The sequence below is a fragment of the Camelina sativa genome, chromosome 7 (genome assembly GCF_030686135.1).
Source record: "Camelina sativa cultivar CO46 ecotype springtype chromosome 7, ASM3068613v1".
Classification (NCBI taxonomy): Eukaryota; Viridiplantae; Streptophyta; class Magnoliopsida; order Brassicales; family Brassicaceae; genus Camelina; species Camelina sativa.
This window is the reverse complement of record NC_141886.1, coordinates 29,314,719-29,342,514: the sequence shown is the minus strand read 5'-3', so window position 1 is coordinate 29,342,514 and position 27,796 is coordinate 29,314,719. Positions and strand designations below refer to the sequence as shown.

Sequence of the window (27,796 nt, the reverse complement as noted above, 5' to 3'; positions counted from 1 at the left end):
TTTACAACATATTTGTTAGATTCATATTTGTTATAATCGGTTTTTGTATAAAGTATTTCTGTGTTCAAACACTCAAGAGAGGGCGATGAAGCCTGAGCGCGCGGAATACAATTTCGTGGGACTATATGTTTAAAAACAATACTGTATGTGGTATAAAATGTAATTATGCCACACACACACTCAGTCTAAAGGAACGGGATTGAAGAGTAAGGACATGACACGATCAACAATTTTGGCTTTTTCAGGAGAGCCATGGCCATCGCCATATTGATACATGCATTGTGACATGCGTGTCAAATTCATGACAGTTTCTATAAAATCATGATGGAGTAGCGAAGAACTATGATGAGCCATTTTCTCGTTATTCATCTCATCCCACAAGTCCTGAATCATTTGCCGCAAGTACAAACACGCCTTCTCCTCTGAAGCTCCGGTCTCATTCATGTAGCACTGGATGGATTTATAGACGTCTCCTCTCGCCAATTCATCCTATACATACATACATATACAATATATATAAATAAGGCCAGTTCGTACATCACTTACATACATAAACTGGAAGTCTGGAACCATTTTTCTAACTTCCTATAGGCATGTTACTTTTTGTTCCATCCATATATATGACCGACCAGCCTCCAAATAATAAATCTAAAAGTCAAACCTATAATTAATGAGTTGGGAAGAAGTTGTTATACTTGTGAGGTTGCAAAATCGTTGGCTAGACGAACCACAGAGGCAGAGCATCGGACAATGTTTTGCTGATGTTGGGACAAAGTCTCCAAGACCTGAATAGAGAGTTGGCCGGAGTATACGCAGTAGAAGTGAAAATATATCGTTGGGATTGATACTGAAATCCAAGCATTGTGCATGTACTCCTCCAGATTTGGTTTGTACTTTCTTCTGTACCACTCTGCTTCTACTAAATATGCTTTGCATAGATCTGTCCACTAAATTTAAGATAATTTGGAACACAATAATTTTTTTTCATTAGTTACAACATGAAAGATTATGTAAGAATGGTTTCTATGCTTTAAGAAATTTATTAATTAGATTTAAAATTGCAATTACTGTACAGAGATTTTTTTTAAGAATTATTTTATAGATTTAATAAATTAATTTTTAAAATAATAGAATAAAACAATACATATGGGGGAAAAATTACTTACAGACTTTTTTAGAAACGTGATAACGTTGATATTTTTTTTCCTGAGAATATCACGTCCAATGCTATTGACTTCATTGTACATAACACGAAAACACAACTTCATGTAGTCGGGGAGAGTATCAAGGCGATTTACATCCCAACTGCAACATAAATTATATAGACAATTCAGTCAGTAATCTATACAATGACCAGAAAATTAAAGTAGAGAGATAAAATTATCAGTGTATCACCACCTTTCAACCGCGACGGTGAAAAGTTGAAGTTCTTCAATAGTACCATAAATATCGTAGATGTCATCCGTCATTGTAATAAGTGCATTTACTTTAGTCATTATTCGACGAATGTAACCAAATTTAGGCTCGTGGATGTGCCCAATAGTCCAAAAATAATTCTCCACTATTCTATCTCTTGCAAATTGAAGTTGATCACCTAAACCTGTCTCCCTCCACCAGCTTTACGCCACATTAAAGCAAAAGTAAAACAAAGAGGACTAAGTATAATTTATATATACAGTTTGGTGTCCAGATCAATTGCCCCGACTAATCCGAGGGTGAAGAGGGCCTCTTGGCAGGGTTTTCACAAAAGCCAACCTCAAGTAAAAAACTCGGACCGAAGTCCAAAAATCAAATCAGTCCCATGCCCATTGTTTGAGCTTCGCCAAGTTTACGAACAGAGATGGATTCGAATTCTCAGCCTCCCACAACAACATGCGTGTGAGTTCAACCTTATATACATTCTTATTTTTTTTATTTTTATTTTTCATATTGAGATTCTATCTTGAATATCTATTTTGAGCATGAAATTTCACCACAGGGATTAACTTCGATATTTTAGGTCATCTTGATGATTACCTAAAATAGCTATAAAACTTCTAGTAATTTAATATTAATTTTTATTAGTTTGACTGTTAATAAGTAGAATATGACTTCTAGTAATATAATATTATTACCTGGAAACGTATTTGAGTTCTTCTTGATGAATAGCTTGTACGATGTTGAAATCGATTTTGGCGAATTTAACTACGACAAGTTTCTTGTTGTGTCGTCTCTTTCCATAAAAGTCTATGTACCATCTTGTGGCTAGCCTTCTCATTCGCCAATGGTAGGGCATATCTAACGCCTGGACCACCATCTCCCCTAGGCCTACGTCACAAGACTCAAAATTATCTTTATCACTTTGAGTATCAACAAAGTCTCTGAGTTTTTGTGTTGCAAAAGGTCTGATGAATTTTTGCAGTTTGGTATCCGTCTTTGTCGAAACATATGAAGCTTCGTAAAGAGATAGTAGACCATTTATGTCATCACTCTCAAATTCTCTACTGGTTCCCATGAAAACATCGAATACATCTGTAAAAAATAAATAAATCCATTAGTTATAAATGTCAGGCCAAGTTTTTATACAACAAAGAATTATAACGTATATAAGTGATGATATTTTTGGATGAATATGATGATAACAACCTTCTGAAATGTTGAAACCACGTTGTCGAAAAAGTCGGAATTGGAGGGCGGTAGCATGTAGATCTTTTCCCACGTCAATTCTATGCTTTTGATAAGAAACTGTTAAAATGTTTTCAATTTCACGTTCGAAATGGTAAGAAACCCCGAGTTTCTGTAGAGCGTCAATCAGCTCCAACTGGTCGAGATAAGTCTTCTTCTCATCAACTAGCATCTCTCTCACCTTTTCCTTCAACAAATCTCTCTCTTGCACACATTTAGCTGTCTGAATACAGTGTCATCGAACATAGCTATCAATATTGTACTCAATAATACAACAGAATATTCATAAGGATTACGTAAGTACCGCGTATTTATTCTTGATGGAGAGGAGATGGCGGTGGTCCCAAAGAGACGGTGGATAGTTTGCGGAACGACGTAGAACAACGGTAGACTCATCCGGTGTCATTTTGGCCATTGTGGTCCATTTGAAATACTGAGAACGTGGAAGAGTATTAGCAACTGCATTATTGTAAATGAGAGCTGAACCTATCTGCAGTAAAGTGGCCATTACACAAATATGTATTACACTACTTGAATTTCGTTTCGATGTAAGTCTCTATATATAATATATACAAGCTTCGTATGTTGTCGTCGTTTTTTTCTGGGGAAACACGTATCTGTTTTACTCCTTATAATATAAGGTGATTTATTGGTCACATAAATTTGTCTTGAGAAAAAAGAATCTTACTAAGGGCGTCACGTTTACATGGTGATAGATATCACATGTTGTCGAAGATGACGCCATTGACCTGTGTTGTCATTCATCACCACAAATAACAAAAAAAAAAAAAAAAAACATATCATATCATAGTTGATAACCATTCTATATATATCATAGTTGATAACCAATTAACCATCATATCATATCATAGTTGTATTCTTGTGAAAGTTCTAATGTCGATGTTGGCAATCGTATAGTAGTATTAGTTTTATATAGCCTAATTACCAAATGCAATTTCGTGGAACTTTATATCTGATTATCTAAAAACCATATGATAGTTAATGTAATATGAAGTTCAATCTAAAGGAATCGGATTGAAGAGTATAGACATTACACGATCAACAATTTTGGCTTTTTCGGGAGAGCCATGGCCATCGCCATACTGATACATGCATAGTGACATACGTGCCAAATTTATCACAGTTTCCATAAAATCATGATTGAGTAGCGAAGAGTTATGAGCCATTTTTTCGTAATTCATTTCATCCCACAGGTCGTTGATCATCTGTCGCACGTGCGAACTCGCCTTCTCCTCTGAAGCTCCGGTCTCATTCATGTAACATTGGATGGATTTATGGACGTCTCCTCTCGCCAATTCATCCTATATTTTATATACAAACACACACATATTCATATAATCATATGTTGATGTAAAGATGGTCATATTAGTGCTATCTACAGTTCCAGTTCACTTTATATTTTTAATCAATTCGTAGGTAAAAAATTGTGATGGTGGTAAAGTATATTTATTAGTATTTATAAAATAATATAAAAAACAAAATCTAAACTTCAAGTTAATCGATTTTATATTTAAAAAAAACTCAAAAAGTTTTCAAAAAGAAAATGAAAATTTTCCATTTTAAAAAGGGATACTTCTGCATCTTTCAATAACATATATAGACTACTTATTTCGATTACCCTTTCCATCAATCAATTTCATTAGTTATCGACAATGTGTTATGCATCCAACCCTGTGCCTCTAACTACTTTGGAAGAAAGTATTTTACCGGTGAGGTTACAAGGTCGTTGGCTAGACGGAACACGGAGGCAGAGCTTCGGACGAGGTTTTGTTGGTGTTTGGACAAAGTCTCCAAGACCTGAACAGAGAGTTGGTCGGAAAACACGCAGTAGAAGTGAAGAAATATCGTAGGGGCCGATATTGAAATCCAAGCATTTTGCATGTACTCTTCCAGATTTGGTTTGTGTCCTCTTTTGTACCACTTGGCTTCTATTAAATATGCCTTGCATACATCTGTCCACTTAATTTAAGATAATTGCAAAACTAGTATTACGTACAACATGTGAAAGTTTATATGGTCTAAATATGTAAGAATTATCCAGTGTTTAAAAATATGATAATTATGTAAGGATGGTTTCTGTACATTAACAAAGTTGTTAACCAAATTTTTTTCTTACAAAAAATAAATTTAAAGAGGAAAAAAAACAACTATACTTTTTTTTAACATAAAAAGATATCTTACTTTTATAAATAAATTAATTGTAAGGAAAATGGATTGACCAAAAATTTCTTGTCTGAAATTATATATAGATATTTAATTATTTTATATACTTACAGATTTTTTGAGGAAGGGAATCACGTTGATATTTTTTTCTCTGAGTACATCACATCCGATGCTATTGACTTCATTGTATACAACACAAAAACACAACCTCATGTACTCGGGGAGTTCATCAAGACAATTTATGTCCCAACTGCAACATATTTATATACACAATTCAATCAAGTAATCTTATATAACATTATATATATAAAATAACAAGAAATTGAAATATAAATTAATTAAAAGTGTGGGGTGTCTTTACTTTTCAAACGCGACAGTGAAAAGTTGGAGTTCTTCAAGAGTGCCATAGATATCGTAGATATCATCAATAGTAGTAAGAAGTGAATTTATTTTAGTCATTATTCGTCGAACGTATCCATATTGAGGCTCTTGGATTTGTCCGATCGTCCAAAAATAATTTTCTACTATTCTGTCCCTTGTAAAGTGGAGTTGCTTACCTAAACCCGTCTCCCTCCACCACCTTAACACCACATATATAAAGCAAGAGGAAAATAAGATGATAAAAAATATCCACTTTACTTTATTATATGTTATATCAATTTTCAATTCAAGATTTTTAGAATGAATATTTTTGTGTGACCACTAAGGTAACATAGCGATTTTGTACTAGTGTCGCATTGTGTTACCATCCAGGTTAATATTCGGTCAAATGCATGTTGTTGGCAATAAATGAATATTTATGTGTGTGGTAAGAATTTCAAATAATAGTATTATAGTATCATGTTAAGTTTATGAATTTTAATGTCAAACTAATTAACAACTGATAAGCTAATCTCAGAGCCGGCTCAGACATTTTAAGGGCTACAAGCTAAAAAAAAAGAAGGCCTAATTCATACAAAGAAAAAATAAGGCCTAATTCATACAAAGAAAAAAAAACGTTTTAAGGATTATTGTAAATGTGAGTATTGAACCCACTACCATTCTCTATTCTCCATAACAATTAACCAGTAGAGCTATAAGAGATTTTTGCAAAAAAATACCTTAGTTATTTTTTCCGGGCCACAAGCACAAACTTAATTATTGTTCTCCCTAGCTTGTGGTTTGGGCCGGCTCTGGCTAATCTATGGCTTATGTACTTGATTATATCATACTAATTTAATAAAGATTTAAGATTTCTTTAAAAGTTGCTATATGACTTCTAGTAATTTAATATTACCTGGAAACGTATTTGAGTTCTTCTTGATGAATGGCTTGTACGATGTTGAAATCGATCTTGGCCAATTCATCTACGACAAGGTTCTTATTACGTCTCTTTCCATACACATCTATGTACCATCTCGTAGCTAGCCTTCTCATTCGCCAATGGTAGGGCATATCTAACGCTTGGACCACCATCTCCCCGATGTCGCACGACCCAAAATCTTCATTACTATGAGTATCAACAAAATCTCTGAGTTGTTGTGTTGCGCAAGGTCTGATTAATATTTTCAGTTTAGTATCCGACTTTGTCGAAAGATATGACGCTTCATAAAGAGATAGAAGACCATTTATATCATCACTGTCATATATATACTTCCCACAGTTTTCCATGAAAACATCGAATACATCTGTAACAAACACAATTTCATTGTATATATACGATCAAGTATTCATCAGAAAACAAAATTTTAACATATATAAGAAATGATCTTTTCTTTTTATATGAGTACGAAGATAAATATATAACCTTCTGAAACATTGAAACCATGTTGTCTGAAAAGTCGGAATTCGAGTGCGGTGGCATGTAAGTCACATTCCCCGACGTTTATTCTATCTTTCTGATAAGAAGATATTAAAAAGTTTTTGATTTCCGCTTCAAAATGATATGAAACCCCGAGTTTATGTAGATCGTCAATGAACTCCAATTGGTCGAGATAAGTCTTTTTCTCATCATCGAACATCTTTCTCACTTTTTCCTTCAACAAATCTCTCTCCCGTACGTTTTTATCTTTCTGAATTCAGTGTCATTGAATATAGAAGGCTATAAACATAGTCCTATATAACATCATTAATAGAACTATATTTTTTTGTCTAGGGAATGTGTAAGTACCGCATATCCATTTTCCACTGAGATGATATGGTGATGGTCCCAAAGAGAAGGCTGATAGTTTGCAGAACGGCGAGGAACTATGGTTGACTTATCATCACGTGGTGTCATTTTGGCCACAATGGTGCATGCAGAAGCCTTAGGACGTGGAAGAGTCTTCGGAAGGGCATTACTGTAAATAAGAGCTGAACCTATCTGCCCTAGAGTGGCCATTTGAATGAATTACGCTACTTACCTATTCAGATGTGTGTGTGTGTATATACACACGCAAAAAGGAAAATATATAGATACACACGCAAAGATTTTATGCTGTCATGAATCACGTTATTATGGTGGTTGATCATATTTGGTCAGTGGTCACATCTAATTTGCCTATCCATAAAAAGAACCAACTAAAGGCGTCTCAAGTAAAGTAAAGGTTACTTACTATCCACACACTTCTAACAATGTGAACAAAGTCACATGTTAAAGTTGAAGATGAAGCCAATGACAGATCTGTTGATGTCATGCGTGACCACAACATACCAATGTGAGTATTATTTAAAAAGTAAAGAACGAAACATTTGACTGTCAATCAAAACTAAAATAATAATAATAATGTTCTTTGAATGAATAAGCAAGTATAACTTTAATTTTGTTATAAAAAAACTTTAATTTTGTAAGCATTTACAATACCACTAACTATTTATGGTGTTTAAGTGGTTGAAAAGTGATATCTCAAACAAGGACATGAAACATAATTAAAGCATGATGCTAGAACACACAACAAAACCATTCATAGGACATGAAACCCACTAATCACAGCAATCCAATTGATTTGTTTGCAAATTAATCCTTTTTAGGCGGTTAGTTACTTTTTTTTTGTATGAATGTATAATTTATTCATAAAAATGAACCATGGTTACAATATATGCATTCTTTTGCTGAGATTTTTAATGATATCAAACACACATAAGAGTTTTAAAAGAAGAGAAAATAAAGTTAAAATAGAGGGAGTTTAGTGGCCAAGAATGCAGCAGATCACGCCCTTATCCTAAACCATTCACGTAGGCCATCCTCAAACTTTCCCCGACATTACAGCGTCGACGGGCTCCGAATTGGCGAATAATTGACAAAACAAGTGGGAGAAAGAAAACAACCAGTAATTGGTATTATGTAGCACACCGTGAATTATTCATAGAGCCTTTTGAAAATATTAGGATGATGGTTAAAATTGAGTTCGATGTGCCATATATAGATACATACGATGAATGACAATATATTAAGGGCAGTTTCCTACTTCCAGGGAATATCTCCTACAAGCATCCAATATTCCTCTTTATTCTTGGTACATTGTGATATAGTCCGATGAGCTATTAAGACAATTCAGAACCACATATTACCCTTCATTGTCATGCATTATTGAGTGTCTGGTCCTACAATCCGACATTCCGATCAATCAAAACCAGCAATTAATTAATTGTAGTAAAGTGACAAAATTAGAAAAGGAGTGTCCACTTGAAAGCGGAAGGACATGGAATCCCGTGAAATATAGTTAGAGCTCAACGCTTCCATTACCTAATATAAAGTCTAAATTAAAACCTCTTTATGATTTATTAGTCCTAGAAAATAAAAAGAGTCTGATGGAAACTATGAATAGTAGGAATTTAGTAGTAGATTTACAAGTTTTCTTAGGTTATGATCGGGTGTATTTGGTAGAATGATAAGCCTCTACAGGTATACACTAGAAGGAAGAACAGAGTGGCTACAATACGTGCGGACATGGAGGGAGACACGTGCATACAAGATTGATTTGTTATATAAACTGTCTTTGTAAAATAGAGAAGTTCATGTTGTTTGTTGTGAGGAAACGAGACATATGAGTCTTCGTTGGAGAGAATATTTTCTAGCTGCGTCTAGAGTTCTCTAGTTACATTCGGTTACTCTTTGTATCAAACATTCATTCGTTCACATATAATAAAAAGAGAGTATTTTTCTTATCAAATGGTGCGCTTGTGATCGAGATCGAAGTATCGCAGAAGATTAGGGTTACGAAATTGAAGTTTTTGTGAAGAATCGGAGAATCAAGAAACGAAGATGGTTACATCAATTGGGTAATCACCGGTGCGAGAACTATCAGAGGAGGAACAACACGACGCGTCTTTAGCTGACGTCTACGATCAATTGGGCGAGGTGCGAAGCTTTGGAAGCAAGATGAAGGATCGAATTGAATCGTTGGGTTCACAAATGGGATCAAAGATTGAATCTTTGGGAAACGAATTGAGGATTCACGATCAGAAATTGGAGGACCTTGGAAGGAAACTGGATCTCGTCTTAAGTTCTCTACCTGGAATTGAGACGGTTCGAGAAGTGGGTGGCTCAAGTCAATCGGGTCCATCACGACTCCAAGATAACAATAACCAAGTGATGTGTCTGCATTTTGTAGGGTTTTAACTATAGTTTTTAGGTTTGTTTTGAGTTTTTTCCTAGGTCCAAGTATGCTTTTAGAGTCCTTTTAGTCTTTTGTGAGTCTTTACAGGTCCTAGGTGACTTTGGAAGGAATCTGAGCGTTTTGGGGATGGAAACATGCATCTGGAGCCAATTGGTTGAAGACTGATCGAGCTAGAAGGCAAATGGAATGAAAGCAGAAAAAAAACGTTCCGGATCGACTGATCCTCGCGAGATCGACCAATCCCGCCCCCGACGCAATCTTTCCTTTTTCGTTTTAAACCGACTTTTTAGGGATTTATTTTATTATTTAAGCACGGGGCTCGACCCCCAGAAAGAATTTTTTTTACTCTACACCGGTTTTGAGCACTTGTAAGCCTGGGAGAAGATCTCTTATCCTTTCTAACTCTTTGGAGAAGAATTCTGAACCCTTTTTACTTCTTTGGCAATTCAAACATGTTTTCTTAATATTTGATTTGTGATTGTCTCTGTTCGATGTCTGAGTAGTCTTACTGTTGGGTTTCGGGTTTCAAAGGGGGTTTTATGATTCACTGATTTAGGTAGTTAGATTTGGGATTGATCTATTAAGTTCTTCATCTATTGTTGTGCTTATTTCTTAAACTAGATTAGCTACCTAGTTTATGATCTTAGGTTAAATTCATCTAGGCATCAAAAGTGTTGTTGAATTACTTGAAAGAACATAGGTGAGCAAGGTGATCCTTAGCCAACGACAGTTGAAGTTGGGGCACCTTGTGAACATAATCGGACTAGAACCTAATGCTTGCTAGGATTGTTTAGATTCAAACGACGGTTTAGGGTTCATTCAATTCCTTGCATAGATAACTAACACTGCGACAATAGGTTAGTTTTATAATTGAGATTCGAGTTCAAGAACGGTTCCTAAAGCTTTCCCAACCCATCACCCACTTTCGTGATCATAATCATTGATTGATTCCTTCAGCCCAATACTTTCTCTTAAATTTACAAACTCTATTTATTTTCTGTTTTGTTCGGTTACTTGCAATACAAACTCTCTCTTTGCTTTAGCTATACTCGGTCTATATAATTTCATAGTGTATCGTTTGGTCTCTGAGGATTCGACCCTGAAGTGCTACGACGACACCACTAGATCGTGGTTGAGTGTGCTTTGGGTTATTGATTTAACTCTAGATCACCAAGTACGTTTTTCACCCTTGGAACCATGCCGTAGCAACATTAGGCCAGGGTTACGTGAGAACTTGATGAAGAATGTAGAAATGGCTGTGTTTGATGGAGTGGGAGTTTATGGTTGGGTTGGTCGCGTGGAAAGGTTCTTTCGTTTGGGTGGTTATAACGACGAGGAGAAGCTAGCCTTGGTGTCAGTTAGTTTGAGTGGTGAAGCATTGAGCTGGTACAACTGGGTAATAAACACAAGACAATTTGGTAGCTGGGGATAGTTTAAATCAGCTATGATGTTGCGGTTTGGGAATTTGAAGATTAGGGGACCTAGCCAAAGCTTGTTTTGTATACAACAAACGGGAACTATAGCTGATTACATACAAAGATTTGAGGATTTATCATCACAAGTCACGGGACTCGATGAACAGAAGGTTGAAGGCATATTCCTTAACGGATTAACTCAGGAAATGCAAGAACTAGTTTATATGCAAAAGCCTCGGAATTTGGATGAAATGGTGGCAGAAGCTAGAGCTTTGGAGTCAAGCATTATGCGAAGGGTTGTTAAGAAGGAATTGATGTTGGCTAATAAGGAGAACAAAGAGACATTTACTCAAGAATACAGAGGCAACTCTCAATACAACTCGAATACATGGAAGACAATAATTCTAGTCATATAACCGATGCAGAACGTAGATAAACAACCTGGCAGGGTGGAGCAAAGACCGAGGAGGCATAACACAAACGCAGAACTTGACGAGAAAAGAAGAAAAGGATTGTGTTTCAAATGCGATGGACCTTGGTCAAAGGATCATAAGTGTCCAAATAAGGAGTTGAGAGTGATGACAATCTTTAATGGGTTTGAAGTGGAAATATTGGATGATAACCGAGAAGAAGAAGTGTTTGTAGAACCTGTTGGAGAATGCATGGCGTTATCCTTTCAATCTTTCAGAGGAATATCTGGACCCTCAACTACCAAGGTGAGAGGATCAGTGGGTAAGGACAGTATTGTGATCATGTTAGACAGCGGTGCAACACATAATTACATATCCCCTGCTGCTGCCAAGAAGCTGAAGTTGAAGTGTAGAGAAGACCCAAACCTAAATGTTACCTTGGGAACAGGTATATTGGTGAATGGGTTAGGAGTTTGTGAGAAAGTCACTTTCTCTGTTCAAAATTTGGAGTTTACAACAAACTTTATTGTTTTGGAGTTGGGACATATTGATGTCATACTTGGAGTTTACTGGCTTAGAACCTTGGGAGATTACAGAGTAAATTGCGAGAAGAATGAGATGTCTTTTATCCACAATGGCCAAATGGTGTCTATAAAAGGAGAATCTGACTTACTCATTTATAAGATGTCATTGAAATCTTTGTCAAGTGGATACAAGATTCAGAAGAAGGGTGTAGAAGTGGCGTTGTACAATCATCAGTTGAGTCAACCTAATATTGTTCACCTTAATACGGGGATCCAAGAAGTTTTGAACACATTTGAAGACGTTTTTGAGGTCCCATCCGGATTACCGCCACTTAGAGGAAGAGAACACACAATTATTTTGCTGCCTGGACACAACACCATTAGCGTAAGACCATATAGGTACCCCCATGCGCAGAAAGAAATCATGGAAAAGATGGTTAAAGAGATGTTGGATTCAGGAATCATCAGACCTAGTCACAGCCCTTTCTCAAGTCCAGTGTTGCTAGTAAAAAAGAAGGACAATAGTTGGAGGTTCTACATCGACTATAGAGCTTTGAACAGAGTGACAAAGCCTGACAAGTTTCCAATTCCCATGATAGATCAACTCTTGGACGAGTTAAATGGAGCCATTGTGTTTTCCAAGCTGGACCTTCGAGCAGGATATCACCAGATAAGAATGAGGGAACATGACATTGAGAAGACTGCTTTCAGAACTCACGATGGTCAGTATGAATTCTTAGTCATGCCCTTTGGGCTAACAAACGCTCCTGCAACTTTTCAAACACTAATGAATGAAATCTTCAGACCGTTTCTGCGCAAGTTTGTCTTGGTGTTTTTTGACGACATTCTGGTTTATAGTAACTCACTCGAAAAACATCAAGAATATCTGAAAGTAGTGTTGAAGATCTTAAGAGAAAATCAACTTTTTACAAATCAGAAAAAGTGTTCTTTTGGCCAAAACCAGATTGAGTATTTGGGACACATTATCTCACGAGAAGGAGTGTCTACTGATCCGGTTAAAACACAAGCAATGATAAGATGGGTAACTCCAAAGTCAGTTAAAGAAATGAGGGGATTCTTGGGTCTCACAGGCTATTATAGGCGTTTTATCAGAGGGTATGGCATATTGGCAAAGCCTTTATACGATCTTCTACGCAAAGACAGCTTTGAGTGGAACCTAGAAGCACAGTTTGATTTCGATAAGCTCAAACTGGCCATGTAGACAGCTCCTGTACTATCCTTGCCTAACTTCGAAGAAACCTTTGTAGTAGAAGCAGATGCTTCAGGTTTTGGTTTAGGCGCAGTTCTAATGCAAAACAAGAGGCCAATTGCATATTTTAGCCACGGGTTGACTACAAAAGAGCAGTTGAAGCCAGTCTATGAGAGAGAGTTAATGGCCATTGTATTATCAGTTCAGAAGTGGAAGCATTATCTCTTTGGAAGGCATTTCATAGTTCACACTGATCAGAAAAGTTTAAAATTCCTATTGGAGCAGAGGGAGGTCACTATGGATTACCAAAAGTGGCTTGTTAAGCTTTTGAATTACGACTTTGAGATCTTGTATAAGCCTGGAGTAGAGAATAAAGCCGCAAATGGGTTATCAAGAATGCCACAACCTCATGGAGTGTTATCATCACATCTATTAATGGCCCTGACGATTCTCACGGCATTACAACTACATGACTTATACGAAGCCATTGACAAGGACGAGCAAATTCAGAAGGAGATTCAGGCTTGTTTGACTGATCAGGGCAAAAATAAGAAGTATTCAGTGAGAGATGGCAGATTATGGTTCAAGAATAGGTTGGTAATACCAAAAAGTTCAGCTTCTATTCTATTAATATTGGAGGAGTGTCACGGGGGTTTGTTGGGTGGACACTCAGGAGTATTGAAAACAGTCAAAAGGATTCAACAATCCTTCCACTGGGATGAATTATTCTCGGACACTCAGAAGTTTGTATCTGAATGTGAGACTTGTCAGAGACACAAGTACTCCACTCTATCACCTGTTGGCTTGCTTCAACCTCTACCAGTACCACAAAGGGTGTGGGAAGACATCACAATGGATTTTATAGAGGGTTTGCCTACTTCAAAAGGTAAAAATGTCATTCTGGTGATTGTGGATAAATTGAGTAAATATAGCCATTTTCTGGGTTTGAAACACCCGTTTGAAGCTGCAGACGTAGCCAAATTGTTTATCAAAGAAGTAGTCAAGCTACACGGTTATCCTGCTTCCATCATTTCTGACCGAGGTAGTACTTTCTTAATTGCCTTCTGGAAGGTCTGCTTCAAACTGTCGGGCACTAAACTCAAGTATAGCACTGCATTTCACCCTCAAACGGATGGTCAGACAGAAGTGTTGAATCGAAGCTTAGAGACTTATCCTAGATGTTTGGCAACGGCTCACCCTAAGACATGGCATCAATATTTGTCATGGGCTGAGTTGTGGTACAATTCTTCGTATCACACGTCTCTGAAGACTTCTCCATTCCGCGTCATGTATGGGAAAGATCCTCCAGCTATTCTACGATTCGAGGAACACTCAACCAAAGTCGTGGAACTAGAAAGAATGATGAAGGAACGTGATATGATGCTATCGCAGATCAAGAGTCACCTCACTCATGCGCAGCAACTGATGAAAAATAATGCTGACAAGCATAGAAGGGATGTTGAATATGAGGTGGGAACATGGGTTTTCTTAAAGTTGAGACCTTACAGGCAGCATTCAGTGACCAAAAGAGCTTGTCAGAAGTTAGCAGCTAAGTTTTTTGGCCCGTATGAGATTATGGAAAGAATTGGGAAGGCCGCGTATCGTTTAAAACTCCCAGATGGATCGAAGATACATCCGGTGTTTCATGTGTCTCAACTTAAAAAGGTTCTAGGCGAACGCCATCAGGTAATTCCTCTTCCCGATCTATTCAATGAGAATGAGGAGATGGTTCTTGAGCTGGAAGAAGTATTGGAAACTCGTTACAATGATGATGGCGTGTTAGAAGCATTGGTTCGTTGGAAGGGTTTGCCAGAGCAGGAAAACTCGTGGGAAATCTGCAAGGAGCTGAAGAAACAATTTCCTGATTTAGCGCTTGAGGACAAGATTCATTTCGAAGGGGGGGGGGTATTTGATAAGCCTTTACAGGTATACACTAGAAGGAAGAACAGAGTGGCTACAGCACGTGCGGACTTGGAGGGAGACACATGCGTACAAGATTGATTTGTTATATAAACTGTCTTTGTAATATAGAGAAGTTCATGTTGTTTGTTGTGAGGAAACGAGACATATGAGTCTTCGTTGGAGAGAATATTTTCTAGCTGCGTCTAGAGTTCTCTAGTTACATTCGGTTACTCTTTGTATCAAACATTCATTCGTTCACAGATAATAAAAAGAGAGTCTTTTTCTTATCATAGAACCAGTAGGGAAGTGTGGAGGCTTGGCTATCTTGTGGAAGGCAAGTGTGAAGGTGGATATCAAATTGGCTGATAAGAATTTGGTTGATCTACAAGTTCAGTTTAGTGCGGTGAATTTCTTTTTGTCTTGTGTTTATGGGGATCCAGATTTTAAGAAAAGAAAGGTGGTTTGGGAAAGATTGAGTAGAATCAGAGTAGGTAGAAGGGAGAGTTGGTGTATGGTGGCGGATTTTAATGACATTTTGCATAATGGGAAAAAAATTGGAGGGCCTAAAAGGTGTGAGTCTTATTTTAAGCCTTTCAAGGATATGCATGAAGTGTATGGGATGGTGGAATTGGTTAGTTAAGGAAATAGATTTACCTGGACTGGTAGGAGATATGACTTATGGATTCAGAGTAGATTGGATAGGGCTTTTGGTAATAAAGAATGGTTTAAGAAATTCCCTGCTTCAAATCAACAATTTCTGGAAATGAGAGGGTCTGATCACAGACCAATCTTGGTTAATCTGATGGCATCTCAAGATTCATACAGAGGTCAGTTTCGGTTTGATATTAGGTTTCTGAATAAACCTAGGGTTGAAGAGACTATCTTGCAAGCTTGGAAGTCTAGAGTGGTAGAAGTTAATTCCAATGTTGTTGAGCGTTTGAGAATTTGCAGAAGAGCTCTTAGTGGGTGAAAAAGAGAGAATAATATGAATGCAAAAGACAACATTCATAAGATAGAAAGAGCTTTAGAAGAAGAACAATCAGCCTTAACTCCTAGATTCTACCAAATCTTTTTCCTTAAAAAGGAATTGGCTAAAGCTTATTGGGAAGAGGAAGTCTACTGGAGGCAGAGAAGTAGAGAGAAGTGGATGCATTGTGGTGATAGAAATACTAAATTTTTCCATGATTCTGTGAAGAACAACAGTGGAAAAAAACGCATTAATAAGCTCTTGGACATCAATGGGAATGAACAATTCTCTGAAGGGGCAAAAGGAGAAGTCGCTTTAGCATATTTCAATGATTTGTTCAAATCTTTGAACCCTACTAGTTTCTCTCAGTGGTTTGAAGGGTTTCCGATAAAAGTTTCTGAGCACATGAATGAGTTTTTGGTTAAAGAAGTCTCATCAGAGGAGATTAAAGAAGCAGTTTTCTCAATTAAACCCTCAAGTGCTCCTGGTCCAGATGGAATGTCGGGTTTTTTCTTTCAGCATTATTGGGATATTGTTGGAACTCAGGTGACTATCGAGGTAAAAAAAGTGTTTGAAACTGGAGTGATGTCTGTTGAGTGGAATTACACGCATTTATGTCTTCTGCCTAAGACAATACATCCAGAAGTGATGTCAGATTTAAGGCCTATTAGTCTCTGTTCAATGCTATACAAGATTGTTTCCAAGGTTTTGGTAAAGAGATTAAAGCCCTTTTTGGATCAGATCGTCTCAGAAAACCAAACTGCTTTTGTTCCTGAGAGGTTAATTTCTGATAATATTTTGGTGGCACATGATATAGTGCACTCTCTAAAAACAAAAGACTATTTTGCTAAGGAGTATATGGCGGTGAAAACTGATATGTCCAAGGCTTATGATCGACTAGAATGGAGTTATCTTAGAGCTCTCCTTTCAGCTTTGGGGTTTCATCAAAGATGGATTGAATGGATGTTGATGTGTGTGTCATCAGTGACTTATGCTGTTCTGATTAATGACAAACCATTTGGTATGATCATTCCAGAAAGAGGATTGCGTCAAGGTGATCCATTGTGTCCTTTCCTCTTTGTTTTGTGTATTGTAGGCTTATCTCATTTACTAAATAAAGTGCAGCAGTATGGTCTTCTCAATGGGATGCAGTTCTCGGATCAAGGGCCAATTTGTTCATCATCTCCTCTTTGCAGATGATAGTCTTTCCATCTGTAAGGCTAATAAAGAGCAGTCTCTAGTGTTGCATAATATTCTTGCTATGTATGGGGCGGCTACAGGGCAGACGATCAATTTGAGTAAGTCTTCAATCACATTCGGTTCTAAAGTGTCTGAAAATATTAAGTTGGAGGTTAAGGCTACTCTTGGAATTGTGAATGAAAGAGGAGCAGACACTTACTTAGGATTACCAGAATGTTTTAGTGGATCTAAGGTGGAGATGTTGGATTTCATCAAAGACGGACTAAAAGGAAAACTCTCATCTTGGTCCTCAAAATCTTTATCTCAAGGAGGAAAAGAGATCATGCTCAAAGCAGTGGCTATGGCAATGCCAGTTTTTGCTATGTCATGTTTTAAACTACCAAAATCTACTTGTAGTAATTTGGCTAGTGCTATGGCTGACTATTGGTGGAGTTCTTGTGAGCATTTGAGGAAGATCCATTGGATAAGCTGGGAGAAATTGTGCTTACCTAAACATCAAGGAGGTCTCGGCTTCAGGGACATAGGTCTATTCAACCACGCTTTGTTAGCCAAGCAAGCCTGGAGGTTATTGCAAAACCCAAACTGTCTCTTTTCAAGGGTTATCAAAAGTAGATATTTTCCTGAAGATGATTTTCTTCATAGTGCGCTTGGTCCAAGACCTTCGTTTGGTTGGAGAAGTTTGCTTCATGGTAGAGATCTTTTAACTCAAGGGCTAGTAAAGAGACTGGGGAATGGGAAGAGTATTCGAGTTTGGTTGGATCCTTGGTTAGATGATAATGGGATGCTAGCTCCTTGGATAAAGAATCCCATAATTAACATTGATTTGTTGGTTAGTGATATGATTGATATTGTCAGGAGAGATTGGGAAATTGATAAGTTAGAAGAACAATTTTATCCGGAGGATGTGGCTAGAATAAGAGAGCATAAACCGGTAGTGTCTATGGAGGATTTTTGGATATGGAAGCATAATAAGAGTGGATCCTACTCGGTGAAGTCTGGTTACTGGCTTGCAACTCAGGTTTGGAAACTCAAGACTGAACCTAAAATTAAAGTTTTCTTGTGGAAGATCTTGAGTGGTGCTGTTCCGGTAATGGATCTCTTATCTTGTAGAGGAATGAAGGTTGATAATAGATGTCAAACTTGTGGTTTGGAGGGTGAATCCATTCATCATGTTCTCTTTGGTTGTTCTTTCTCGAGACAAGTGTGGGCCTTATCTGATCTCCCGGCGCCTGCATTAGGCTTAGATCAAGGATCTCTTTTCTCTAATATTTATCATTTTTTGATAAACAGAGATAATAGGAATTGGCCTACTGAATTAAGAAGAAGTTTTCCTTGGATCATTTGGAGACTCTGGAAAAACAGAAATCTGCTCTTTTTTTAAGGTAAAAGGTTTTCTGCTTTGGAAACGATTGAGAAAGTAAGGAAAGATGTCGAAGACTGGTGTGCAGTTCAAGTGGTTGAAGGTGAAAGAATGGCTCCCGGATCGGGAGGTGATTCAGTCAGCAGCAATCCAGTTCCTTCTCAAAGTTCGGAGTGGAGACCTCCTTCAAAGGATTGGGTTAAATGCAACATTGGAATTTGTTGGTCAAAGGAGAAGGGTTTGGTAGGAGGGGCTTGGGTTCTAAGAGATGAGTTGGGTCAAGTAATGTTGCATAGTAGAAGAGCGTTCACGAATATTAGGACCAGGTTGGAAGCTCAGGTTATTTGTTTGGTGTGGGTAGTGGAGAGTATGGCAAGTCACAAAATGAACAAAGTGATGTTTGCGATGGATGATGTTTTGCTGGTGGGAATCATTAACAGGCCTCAAGCATGGCCATCTTTTAGGTTTCAGTCTACTGAAATTCTTGGGGCTTTGTGTGGTGTCGTGGAGTGGAGTATGGTTTTTGAAGGGTTGTTAGCAAATAGAGGAGCTAATCTCATCGCCCAAAATGTTTTAAGTCAAGGTTTGGTACAATCTTATGTGGCTAGTAGCTTTCCGGGGTGGCTTGAGGAGGTGTTCAGGGATGAGAGAGGTTTCTCCTCCTTTTGATTTATATCTGCAACAAACTTTGACTCTTTCAAAGAGTTATTCTTTTGTAAAATCCTGGTGTATAAGGTGGTTCTGGGTAGATCTTTGGGTGGGTGTTGGTAGATGCATAGATCTGATTTTTTGGCTGACTTTTCTCAAGTCAGGGTTATAGCTGGGCTCTCTGTATTTTCCTTTGTACATATCAATATATAATCAGTTGATCAAAAAAAAAAAAAGAGTCAAAATAAATAAAAGTGATCAATGTATCGAGCTTCTATTTCTTTTCCTCCACTAAGTTCAATGAAATAAATCAATCGAGCCCTATCTTTCAGACTCATTCATCGTTTAATTATTGAGCATTGAAGTGAATGGTTTAGGAAGTATTGAAGAAGACATAGTACTTCAAATGGTTAGCAAAAAAAAAAAGTGCCACTATTATTATTATTCAACTTCTTATTACGTACATTTTGGAATTAACTTGAACTAGTAGTAGATACTTTGTTTTGTTCTTATTGTATTGATTCAAAGAACAACTTAAACTAAATAGGAAATACTTAGAGCCATTATTCTAAATAATTTTATGTATTGATAGGAGGAAAGTGGAAGCAATTCGGGAACATTCTTGTTTCAACATAGGAGGGAAAAAACGGATTAAATAGTAGATTTGGCATGCAGTTAGTTTCGCCTTCAAGAAAAGCTTGCAACATGCTGGACTAATGTTGCCAAAGCTGCCGATTAATATAGATTGAAAGATTTCCACAATGCAGCCAGAAATATTTATTACGGATGACCAACATTTTGTTTTTTTTTATCAACCTGGTATACCGAAGGCCGAGTGCTGAAGAGGAAAAGGGAAAGGTATCGGCAATTGTGGTAGTTGAGCAATAACAGAAACAGTAACACAAAGGGTTACTAGAACAAAAAGTATTTTCTTGATCGTCATGATGTAGCTATATTGTTATGAAAAAACAAAAAATTGAGTGATGAAAATAATAGGGGGACTTTGTTATGATTTATATATGAAAGAAATGAAGAACTAGCTTTGACTATCTATAGTGAAACTCCTTTGATTATTAACTTAGTAATTATTTTACAGTTTCCAACATTAAAAAAGAGTTGAGATCACCTAAAAGATGTAACGAGCAACACTAAATACGCCATATTGAGAGGAAAATGAGCAACAACCAAAATTTCAAGATTTCTACATTTGAATTTCATTGCAATGTTATAGTTGGAGACAAACGATGTATCGTATGTTGAAGATGCTCAATTATAAGTTTGTATTTACCTAGGATAAATTCTTGTACTTTTTTTTTCTTCTTGTATATTCTCATGCTTGTAAGAGCTTCTCCAACGGTGAGGATGTTATTTTAAGGTTTTTAAATTTTTTAAGAATATATTTTGTACTTTTTAAAAATAAGAACTTGTGAAAGAGTAATTAAAATTTTGCTCCTCCAATAGTGAAGCTCTTATTGGAATTCTTAATTTTGAAAAAAATAATATTTGTCAAAAATATTATTTATGAAATGAAAATAATTTAAGTAAAACATAATTACTTTGAATGTTTAAATATTTTAAATTGTATAAAAATGAGAAATAATAGCATTTCATAAATTTTTAAACATTAAGTTTTAAACTTAACAAATTATAAAAGCATAGTAAAAATAGGAATACAAATCATAAATGTGATAATAGATTAGTTGTAATCTTGATTGTAACCTTGATTTGCGCCAAACTTTTGCCATATATGTTCAATCAAATCATCTTGCTTGAATTCTCTAGTTGTTGCCATTTGTTGACCCGACCAAACTGATCACAAGTCTACCATGGTCTCCCTGACCAAACTGATCACAAGAAACAATATAAAAGAGAGGTTGAGAGAAACTGATCAGTGATCACATTTTTAATGAGTTGAGATAAATAAATTATACACCCATCACAAGAACTCAGATGCATTACTAGATCACTATGGAGTAGTCAATACATTTCTTATAGTTTTTGAGATACTTACCAGATGATAAAGCTCTTTTCCCATGTCAGTGTTCAAGAGCGTCTGATAACCTTCACGGCCACCCCAGAAAACGTAGTTTTCACGGCCCAAGTAATGTGTCACCTCCATTGCCTTCTTCACTTGAGCAGCAGCGTAACTCCAAGTTTTTGTTAGATTCCTGCAGATAAATGAGAATAAACAGGTTATAGAACAAGTCAACATTAGGCCAACAAGAGCAAAACAAAGATGCAAGCTGCAAAAGAATTACAAGGTCCAAGGACCAAATATCATATACGGTCTTTTAACACAAAGCAATAAAGCCAACTGTAGTTTCAATCACACAATGTAAGAAGCTGGAGTTATTACCTCAAGTGTACTGCCATCAGGTGCTATATCTCTGTCATGGAAACACCACCATTCAACACCAAGTTTCTTTAAGAACTCAAAGTTAGCTCTCACTGCATCACAAAAACCCACAAAGTCACTCACAGTAACTCCCAATTAAATAGAAACAAGTAACAAACTTTCAATCACGAAACCTAATTATCCAGAACCTCGATCCACCAGCATTATCTTCGCTTATCTATAGCGAGACACAAGAGAACCCTGATTTTATAAGTTAGAAAGGCTTCAACTTTGATAGTATCGACAGTAAAATCAATCAACTAGATTACAATCCAATTGATAACTAATTTTAAATTACTCAGATGAAGAAGACCCAGAAGACAAAATCTATAGTCTCACTCATAATAAAGAGTTCAGTGAATTACCCAAGTTTGGTGAAGGAGACTCACCGTTTTCCATGAATCGACTGGCCGATTAGCTGCACCACAGTCGACATTGACAGTCGGCGACGGTGGAGATGATTATAAAACGTCCGATCACCTCAGATAACTATCCATCTCCTCCGATTAAGCAGAGAAGGTCGATCTCGCCTTGCAGAGATATTATCGGGTAAGAGAGAGAAGGAAGAAGAAAATGAGTCGATATATATATATATATATTTTTTTTTAAGTATTAAAACATCAGCGAACTAGACGCTGACACGAAATTAGAACTGCCTCTTATTCTTTTCTGTGTTTTTGATTTATTTTTTTGCCCAATTATAACATAAGAGGCATGCTAAATCCCCCCGTTGGTTGGAGAAGCTCTAAGTTGTTAACACGCTTTCTTGTGGTTATCATATTTTAAATAATTTAATGGGCCAATTTTTGGTATTGTTGGGCTGAGTGAAATTGATAGCTCATCTCATTTACCATATGTTTCAGAGCCTCCCTTTCCGTAAGGAAGTAATAGTAGGGCTGGCCACGGGATGGATACTATTGAATTGTGAGATAATTTTACTCGACTTGACTTTAAGGGTAACTAAAAAAATTATTCTTACTAAGGCCCGTAAATAACGGATACCCCAAAAATAGATACCTAATGAAAAGTTGACTTGCTAAATATCCTATTTTTATTTTTACTCGCATATATTTATTAATAATTCACTAGGTTAGATCCGCGCTGTGCTGCGGAATACTTTTTATAACTATTTTTAGATATATCAAATTATTGATTTTTTTTTTGAAATTAGATTAATTGTGAAAACAATGGTTTATCCAATAATAAGATATAACAATGCACTAATAAAAAAATAACAAAATAGACAAATCCCAAATAGCCTAACTAAACCTAATGTATGTTCTTATTTTTTATATACCTTTTGTGAGAGATATATTAGTGTAGTTTGAATTTGTGGTATTTTTATTTTTGCGGTTTATACAAATTTAACCACAGAATTGTTATATAGTATTTTTTTCTTGCTATAAAAGTTATTATTTGTAAAAGTACATAGACATATTTTTACTTTAGTCTCGTTTTGTGTATTATTTAATATTATTAAGAGAATTTGTAAAAATACCATTTTGCAAAAATACTTTCTCTTATTGTCAATTTTTAATAATACATTCTTTCAATATACAAAATGACTAAATTATAAACTATAGACTCCAAATACTAAATCATACTTCTTAAAACTATACACCCAGGTAAAATAGAGAATCAAAAACTAAAAAAATCTACAAATCAATTTAACACATTGTAATTATGCAAAAGAGGACAAAAATGAAAATAACCAAAAAAATGATATTTTTGAGAAGTAGTATCTATAAAAGGATATTACTAACATTTTCTCATATTATTATACTTATGTTGAATAGCATAGCAATTAGGTTGATTTTCAAAGTAATTTTTAAGTCACTGATTTTAAACTAAAATTTAAAACCTTCAATTCTGGAACTTAAATATTGTTCAATTTATCATTAGTTGGTGTTCTTATATATAAAATCACTATCAACACTAATCTCAAATTTTATTTTATTTACTTGTTGTGGGAGATATATTAGTGTAGCTTGATTTTATGGTGTATTATTTTTGTAGTTTATACAAATTTAATCACATAATTTTTATATAGTTTTTTTTTGTTCTGAGAGAAGTTATTTATTTCTTTTTTTTTTAAAAACTAATTGTTTTGTTTTGTTTGATAATAGTTCCATGTAAGTCAATATACACATACATAGTTTTACTTTAGTTTGGTTTGTGTTATTCGTGGTTAATCTTAATTTATATTCTATTTATATTATATTATTATTTTATTTGTATTATATTTTATATTTGACTAATATTATACTTTACTAATATGATACTTATGTTGAATTGATTTTATTATTATACTTGGTTAACATTAGTATATTTTTTAAAGTTATAAATGATTTATTAATTTATTTTAATTTTAAGCTATAATTTTAAACCTTTGTTTTTGGAAAATATTATTATTATACTTGGTTAACATTAGTATATTTTTAAAAGTTATAAATGATTTATTAATTTGTTTTAATTTTAAGATATAATTTTAAACCTTTGTTTTTGGAAAATATTATTATTATACTTGGTTAACATTAGTATATTTTTAAAAATAAGAAATGATTTATTAATTTAATTTAAATTTAAGCTATAATTTTAAACCTTTGTTTTTGGAAAATATTGATACGATATACAATGATTAATATAATTAGTTGATATTATTATATTTTTGAAAATTATAAATGGTTTAAGCTATAAATTTAAACATTTATTTTCCAAAATTATTGATGATTTTTATTATTTCTTATAATTTAATTGGTTACATAATTTAAATGATGTGTTAGTTCTTAAAAATCTAGAAATACTGATGTGGAACAGGAATTAATTATTATTGGCCGAGAGATATGAAATGTATTAATGAAATGTTTTCATTGGTAAGCAAATAAGTTGATGTGTCAGCTCCTCCTTTAACTAAAAAACTGATGTGTTAGACTATGTACATTGGTTTAAGTTTTTAACAGCTTATTTTTTACTCCACATCATCATTTTTTCTTCCACCTCATTTTCTCTTTCTTCCGCATAATAATTCAATACCCTCTCAATTTTTACTTTCTCCAATAGTTATGTTTAACTTACCGGCTACCCTTCTATTTTTATTTTATATTTTATCTTCTTTATGTTTTTGTTTTTGATTAATTAATAACATTTACTGATTAAAATTAAATAATAGTTTATTAAAGGATAACCAACAGAATTATAGTAAAAAGATGGATTTTTTTTATTGTCCAAATTAAGTGAAACAAGTCTCTATTTATAAAATACAAAAAATGATAATGTTTGAGATAAACAAAAATACAAAATAAAATAGTTTATTATAATTTAATTGATGTCAAATAGTTAGGAGGGGAAAAGAATCTTTAAAATTCTAAATAAATGAGATAGTTTATTTCTTATTTCATGAGTTTTACCGTGAGTGCACACCACACACTGCTTACTCCATTCAGACGATGACATATGGCATCTGGGGTCCCAGATTTTGTTTTCTCAACATGTCGAAAAAATTCAACTATTTTTAATCCACGTAATGTTTTTTTAACTTTCAACACCCTCATTGCTTCTATTAAACTGTTGAATAAATAATTCAACATGCCCTTTATAAATGGTCTTAACACTGAAGAACAATCCTTTCTACTTTTATTGTATTGATGCTAATATTTTTTCTGTAGACACATAATAATATCTCTAATATTTTGTTCTAAAACAAAAGTATCCGTTTACGAATCAGGAAAAAACCATAAAATATATATACTTTATGATTTTCAAAGCCCCAAGATGGACAACTCGAACAACAAACTGAATCCCAAGACTTTTGGAGGACAAGTGGATATCAATTAAAGGGTTCAAAGTTAGATATTATTGGGTCTGATTAGAAGCAACTAAAATCCTCGTTTACAAACGAACTGCTCTAATGATCACCAATCAACAAATCGATTGAAGAAGGCGGTTGAATATCATGGTTGAAACAAGCGATTGAAGAAGGCGGTTAGAGCCTCTTTTTAGTGGTTGCAAACACTAATTCTAACCACTAACAAAAACCAACGTTTGTGTTATGTTTGTATTATAAGGAGGTTGCACAATATTTTTTTTTTCACAAAAAGTTGCATAGTTTATATTTCTATGCTTTTTGGTTTATTAACCTTAAAAAAAAAATTGAGAAGAAATAGCAACAAATATTAAGTCAAGATTATGATTTGAATAGTAACTTGCTTTTTTCAATGGAAATTATGATTTTTTTTAATATAATATAGTGGAGATTTAAACTAAACATTTGATAATTTTGTTAATATCACATTTGATAATTTCCTTAGTATTATTTAAATATATTAATATTTTATATTTTGAATTAGATGAAATTTTATTAATCTATTTTTTCATCTTTTAACTAAACAAATATCAATTTTTATAATTTATTATTCTTTATACTATTCAACCGCTACAATGTTACCAATCAAACTAAATACTCAACCGCTTTCTTTTACAGTACCATCTTTTCCATCTGCTATCTTTTTAACCACCTTCTCTATAACCGCTATAAATTTTTTAACCGCTTCTGTTAAATGTGGTTACCAATCGGAGCCATTAACTTGATTTTATGTTCTTATTTTCCTTTTTTTCTAGTGTTCTTTCAGCCATGTAGGTTGGTTTATCTTTGATTATTTAAAACTTGCCTCCAAGATTTAGATGGCGTAGAAGATTGTCCATCCATAAGTCGACGATCTATCATTTTTAATATTATGCCCTTAGCTTTGTACCAATTATACCGTTCGTTGACAAAAAAAGAGAAAAAAAATAGTGGAATTGATTAGGCATCCAATAAAGAAAAACAGGAACACGAGAGATAAAAGTAAACTAAGATATTTCCTAATGTTGTTCTGCACCTAAAACGATGCACCTTACTCAACATTTAAGCACAAAGTTAAGAGTCCAGAATACCTTAGTAATTAAGTTGTATGTTTATCAGCTCCAAAAAACTTTTGTAACGCCTGAAAATCCCTGCCTTTGCGGATGCATCAGTCCCGAACATCTATGCGATGTCTTCTATCTGCAAAGATGTTTGACTAGTTCAATGTGTTTTTTCTTTCCAAAAAAGAGTTGGTGTACTTATATTGGTAATTTCCCCGTTTTTTAATGTTTTAATGTTAATTTGTTTTATAGTTAATGTATAGAACATGCTATAGGTGTGCTTTTGGGCCACTTAAAAGTTAAAACTAATTAAAGACCGATCATGCTATAGGTGTCTCTCATCTTACCATACTCAAACTCAATCTCTATGGAAAGAGTTAGCTAGCTAGATTTCAAACTACTTCGTATACTATTCAAGATTTGGTAGCTGAGAAATAAATGAATAGTGTTATTGTCTACTTTATAACCAAGAAGAGAAACAAAAAGCTGTTAGACTACCTTCCTATCAGCCTTTCAAGTTTCTCATCCATACATGTTCAATATTATCCTAATGAAGCCTGATCAGCTTCAAACTAATTCTTCTTGCAAATTAGTATGCTAAAGATTCTTAATATAAGATAGACTAGTTAATTCACATGTTTTTTGGTCGTGTTGTTCATGTTATCGATCAATGCTACAAGAAAGATGGATATCCAACTCACTTCAAGTCTAACTATCCATATCATAGATTTAGCAAATTGTGTCATTCCTCAGCACCAACCTTCAGTCCTTTGGGCTTGATCCCAACTCTGGAGTTTCACTCTATCTCAGTTTCTAATTATATATCTTCCCCATCAACCGTTTGCCATATATCTAGTCTAATAGCTAGAGAAACCATATCTTACACCCTAGATGGAAGAGTACTAAATAAGGCCTAACAACATAAGAAACACGAAACAAAGACCTTTTTGACACCAATGTCCCACTTGTGATCCTAGTGGCACGTACAGACAAACTCTTAAAAAGAGTTCTACTTGTCAGCTCATGACTCAACCAATGTCTCATGGACTTTCTTGTAGAATAGTAAAGAAACTGTTTGGAATTTGGAAGCCACCTCCAAACAATCTTTAAGCCAATGACATAAGGTATACGAGAACAAAACATGGAGCAAAACTTTCAAGTAGCATGTCATCGCCACTACACCGTTTACCACCGTCCAAAATATTTAAGTGCCAAATGAAGGAAGACAACTACACTTGACGGAAATGACGAACGATTGACGGAAACAATGCCAAAAAATGGCCAATCAGAAGCAACAAAGCTCGGTAGTAGAAAAGAAATGAGAGCAGTTCAACATGATCGAGGCTAAAACTCCTGCACATCCCATGGACAAATGTTTGGGAAGGGCTGCTGAGAATAGCACCATCTACTATAACTTTTTGGTTATTACTATCTTCGA

General features: G+C 35.0%; 4 protein-coding genes across 7 annotated transcripts; 1 reads left to right on the top strand and 3 right to left on the bottom strand.

Annotated features, from left to right (window-relative positions):
• Nucleotides 1-128: 128 nt before the first annotated feature.
• On the bottom strand, nt 129-3,986 carry LOC104702937 (tricyclene synthase, chloroplastic). 2 transcript variants are annotated; one of them, XM_019228175.2, is made up of 8 exons: nt 3,353-3,986; nt 2,969-3,097; nt 2,626-2,887; nt 2,115-2,511; nt 1,399-1,617; nt 1,167-1,305; nt 696-947; nt 129-489 (listed from the first exon to the last, which is right to left on the bottom strand). In XM_019228175.2, the coding sequence occupies exons 1-8, from the start codon at nt 3,407-3,409 to the stop codon at nt 181-183; spliced, it is 1,764 nt and encodes a 587-aa protein (XP_019083720.1). In that variant the 5' UTR covers nt 3,410-3,986; the 3' UTR covers nt 129-180. The 2 variants fall into 2 exon arrangements, with proteins under 2 accessions (XP_019083720.1, XP_019083719.1); XM_019228174.2 differs by having other exon boundaries at nt 2,969-3,154; nt 3,353-3,493.
• LOC104702938 (tricyclene synthase, chloroplastic) lies at nt 3,620-7,428 on the bottom strand. 2 transcript variants are annotated; one of them, XR_015562493.1, is made up of 7 exons: nt 6,998-7,344; nt 6,635-6,899; nt 6,125-6,515; nt 5,210-5,428; nt 4,960-5,098; nt 4,393-4,637; nt 3,620-3,986 (listed from the first exon to the last, which is right to left on the bottom strand). XR_015562493.1 is itself a non-coding variant. In XM_010418865.3 (7 exons), exons 1-7 carry the CDS (start codon nt 7,205-7,207, stop codon nt 3,681-3,683), a joined length of 1,782 nt encoding a protein of 593 aa, XP_010417167.1. In that variant the 5' UTR covers nt 7,208-7,428; the 3' UTR covers nt 3,620-3,680. The 2 variants fall into 2 exon arrangements, 1 of the variants encoding a protein (XP_010417167.1); XM_010418865.3 differs by having other exon boundaries at nt 4,393-4,644; nt 6,998-7,428.
• Nucleotides 7,429-15,871: 8,443 nt separating this feature from the next.
• On the top strand, nt 15,872-19,082 carry LOC147941839 (uncharacterized). The gene is made up of 4 exons (XM_087458661.1): nt 15,872-16,907; nt 16,950-17,027; nt 17,134-18,207; nt 18,436-19,082. The coding sequence occupies exons 1-4, from the start codon at nt 15,872-15,874 to the stop codon at nt 19,080-19,082; spliced, it is 2,835 nt and encodes a 944-aa protein (XP_087314787.1).
• Nucleotides 19,083-20,617: 1,535 nt separating this feature from the next.
• Nucleotides 20,618-22,090, bottom strand: LOC104702936 (xylose isomerase-like). Of its 2 annotated transcripts, none has more exons than XM_010418862.3 (4): nt 21,846-22,090; nt 21,418-21,509; nt 21,073-21,229; nt 20,618-20,905 (listed from the first exon to the last, which is right to left on the bottom strand). In XM_010418862.3, exons 2-4 carry the CDS (start codon nt 21,432-21,434, stop codon nt 20,840-20,842), a joined length of 240 nt encoding a protein of 79 aa, XP_010417164.1. In that variant the 5' UTR covers nt 21,435-21,509; nt 21,846-22,090; the 3' UTR covers nt 20,618-20,839. The 2 variants fall into 2 exon arrangements, with proteins under 2 accessions (XP_010417164.1, XP_010417165.1); XM_010418863.3 differs by having other exon boundaries at nt 21,822-22,017.
• Nucleotides 22,091-27,796: the final 5,706 nt, after the last annotated feature.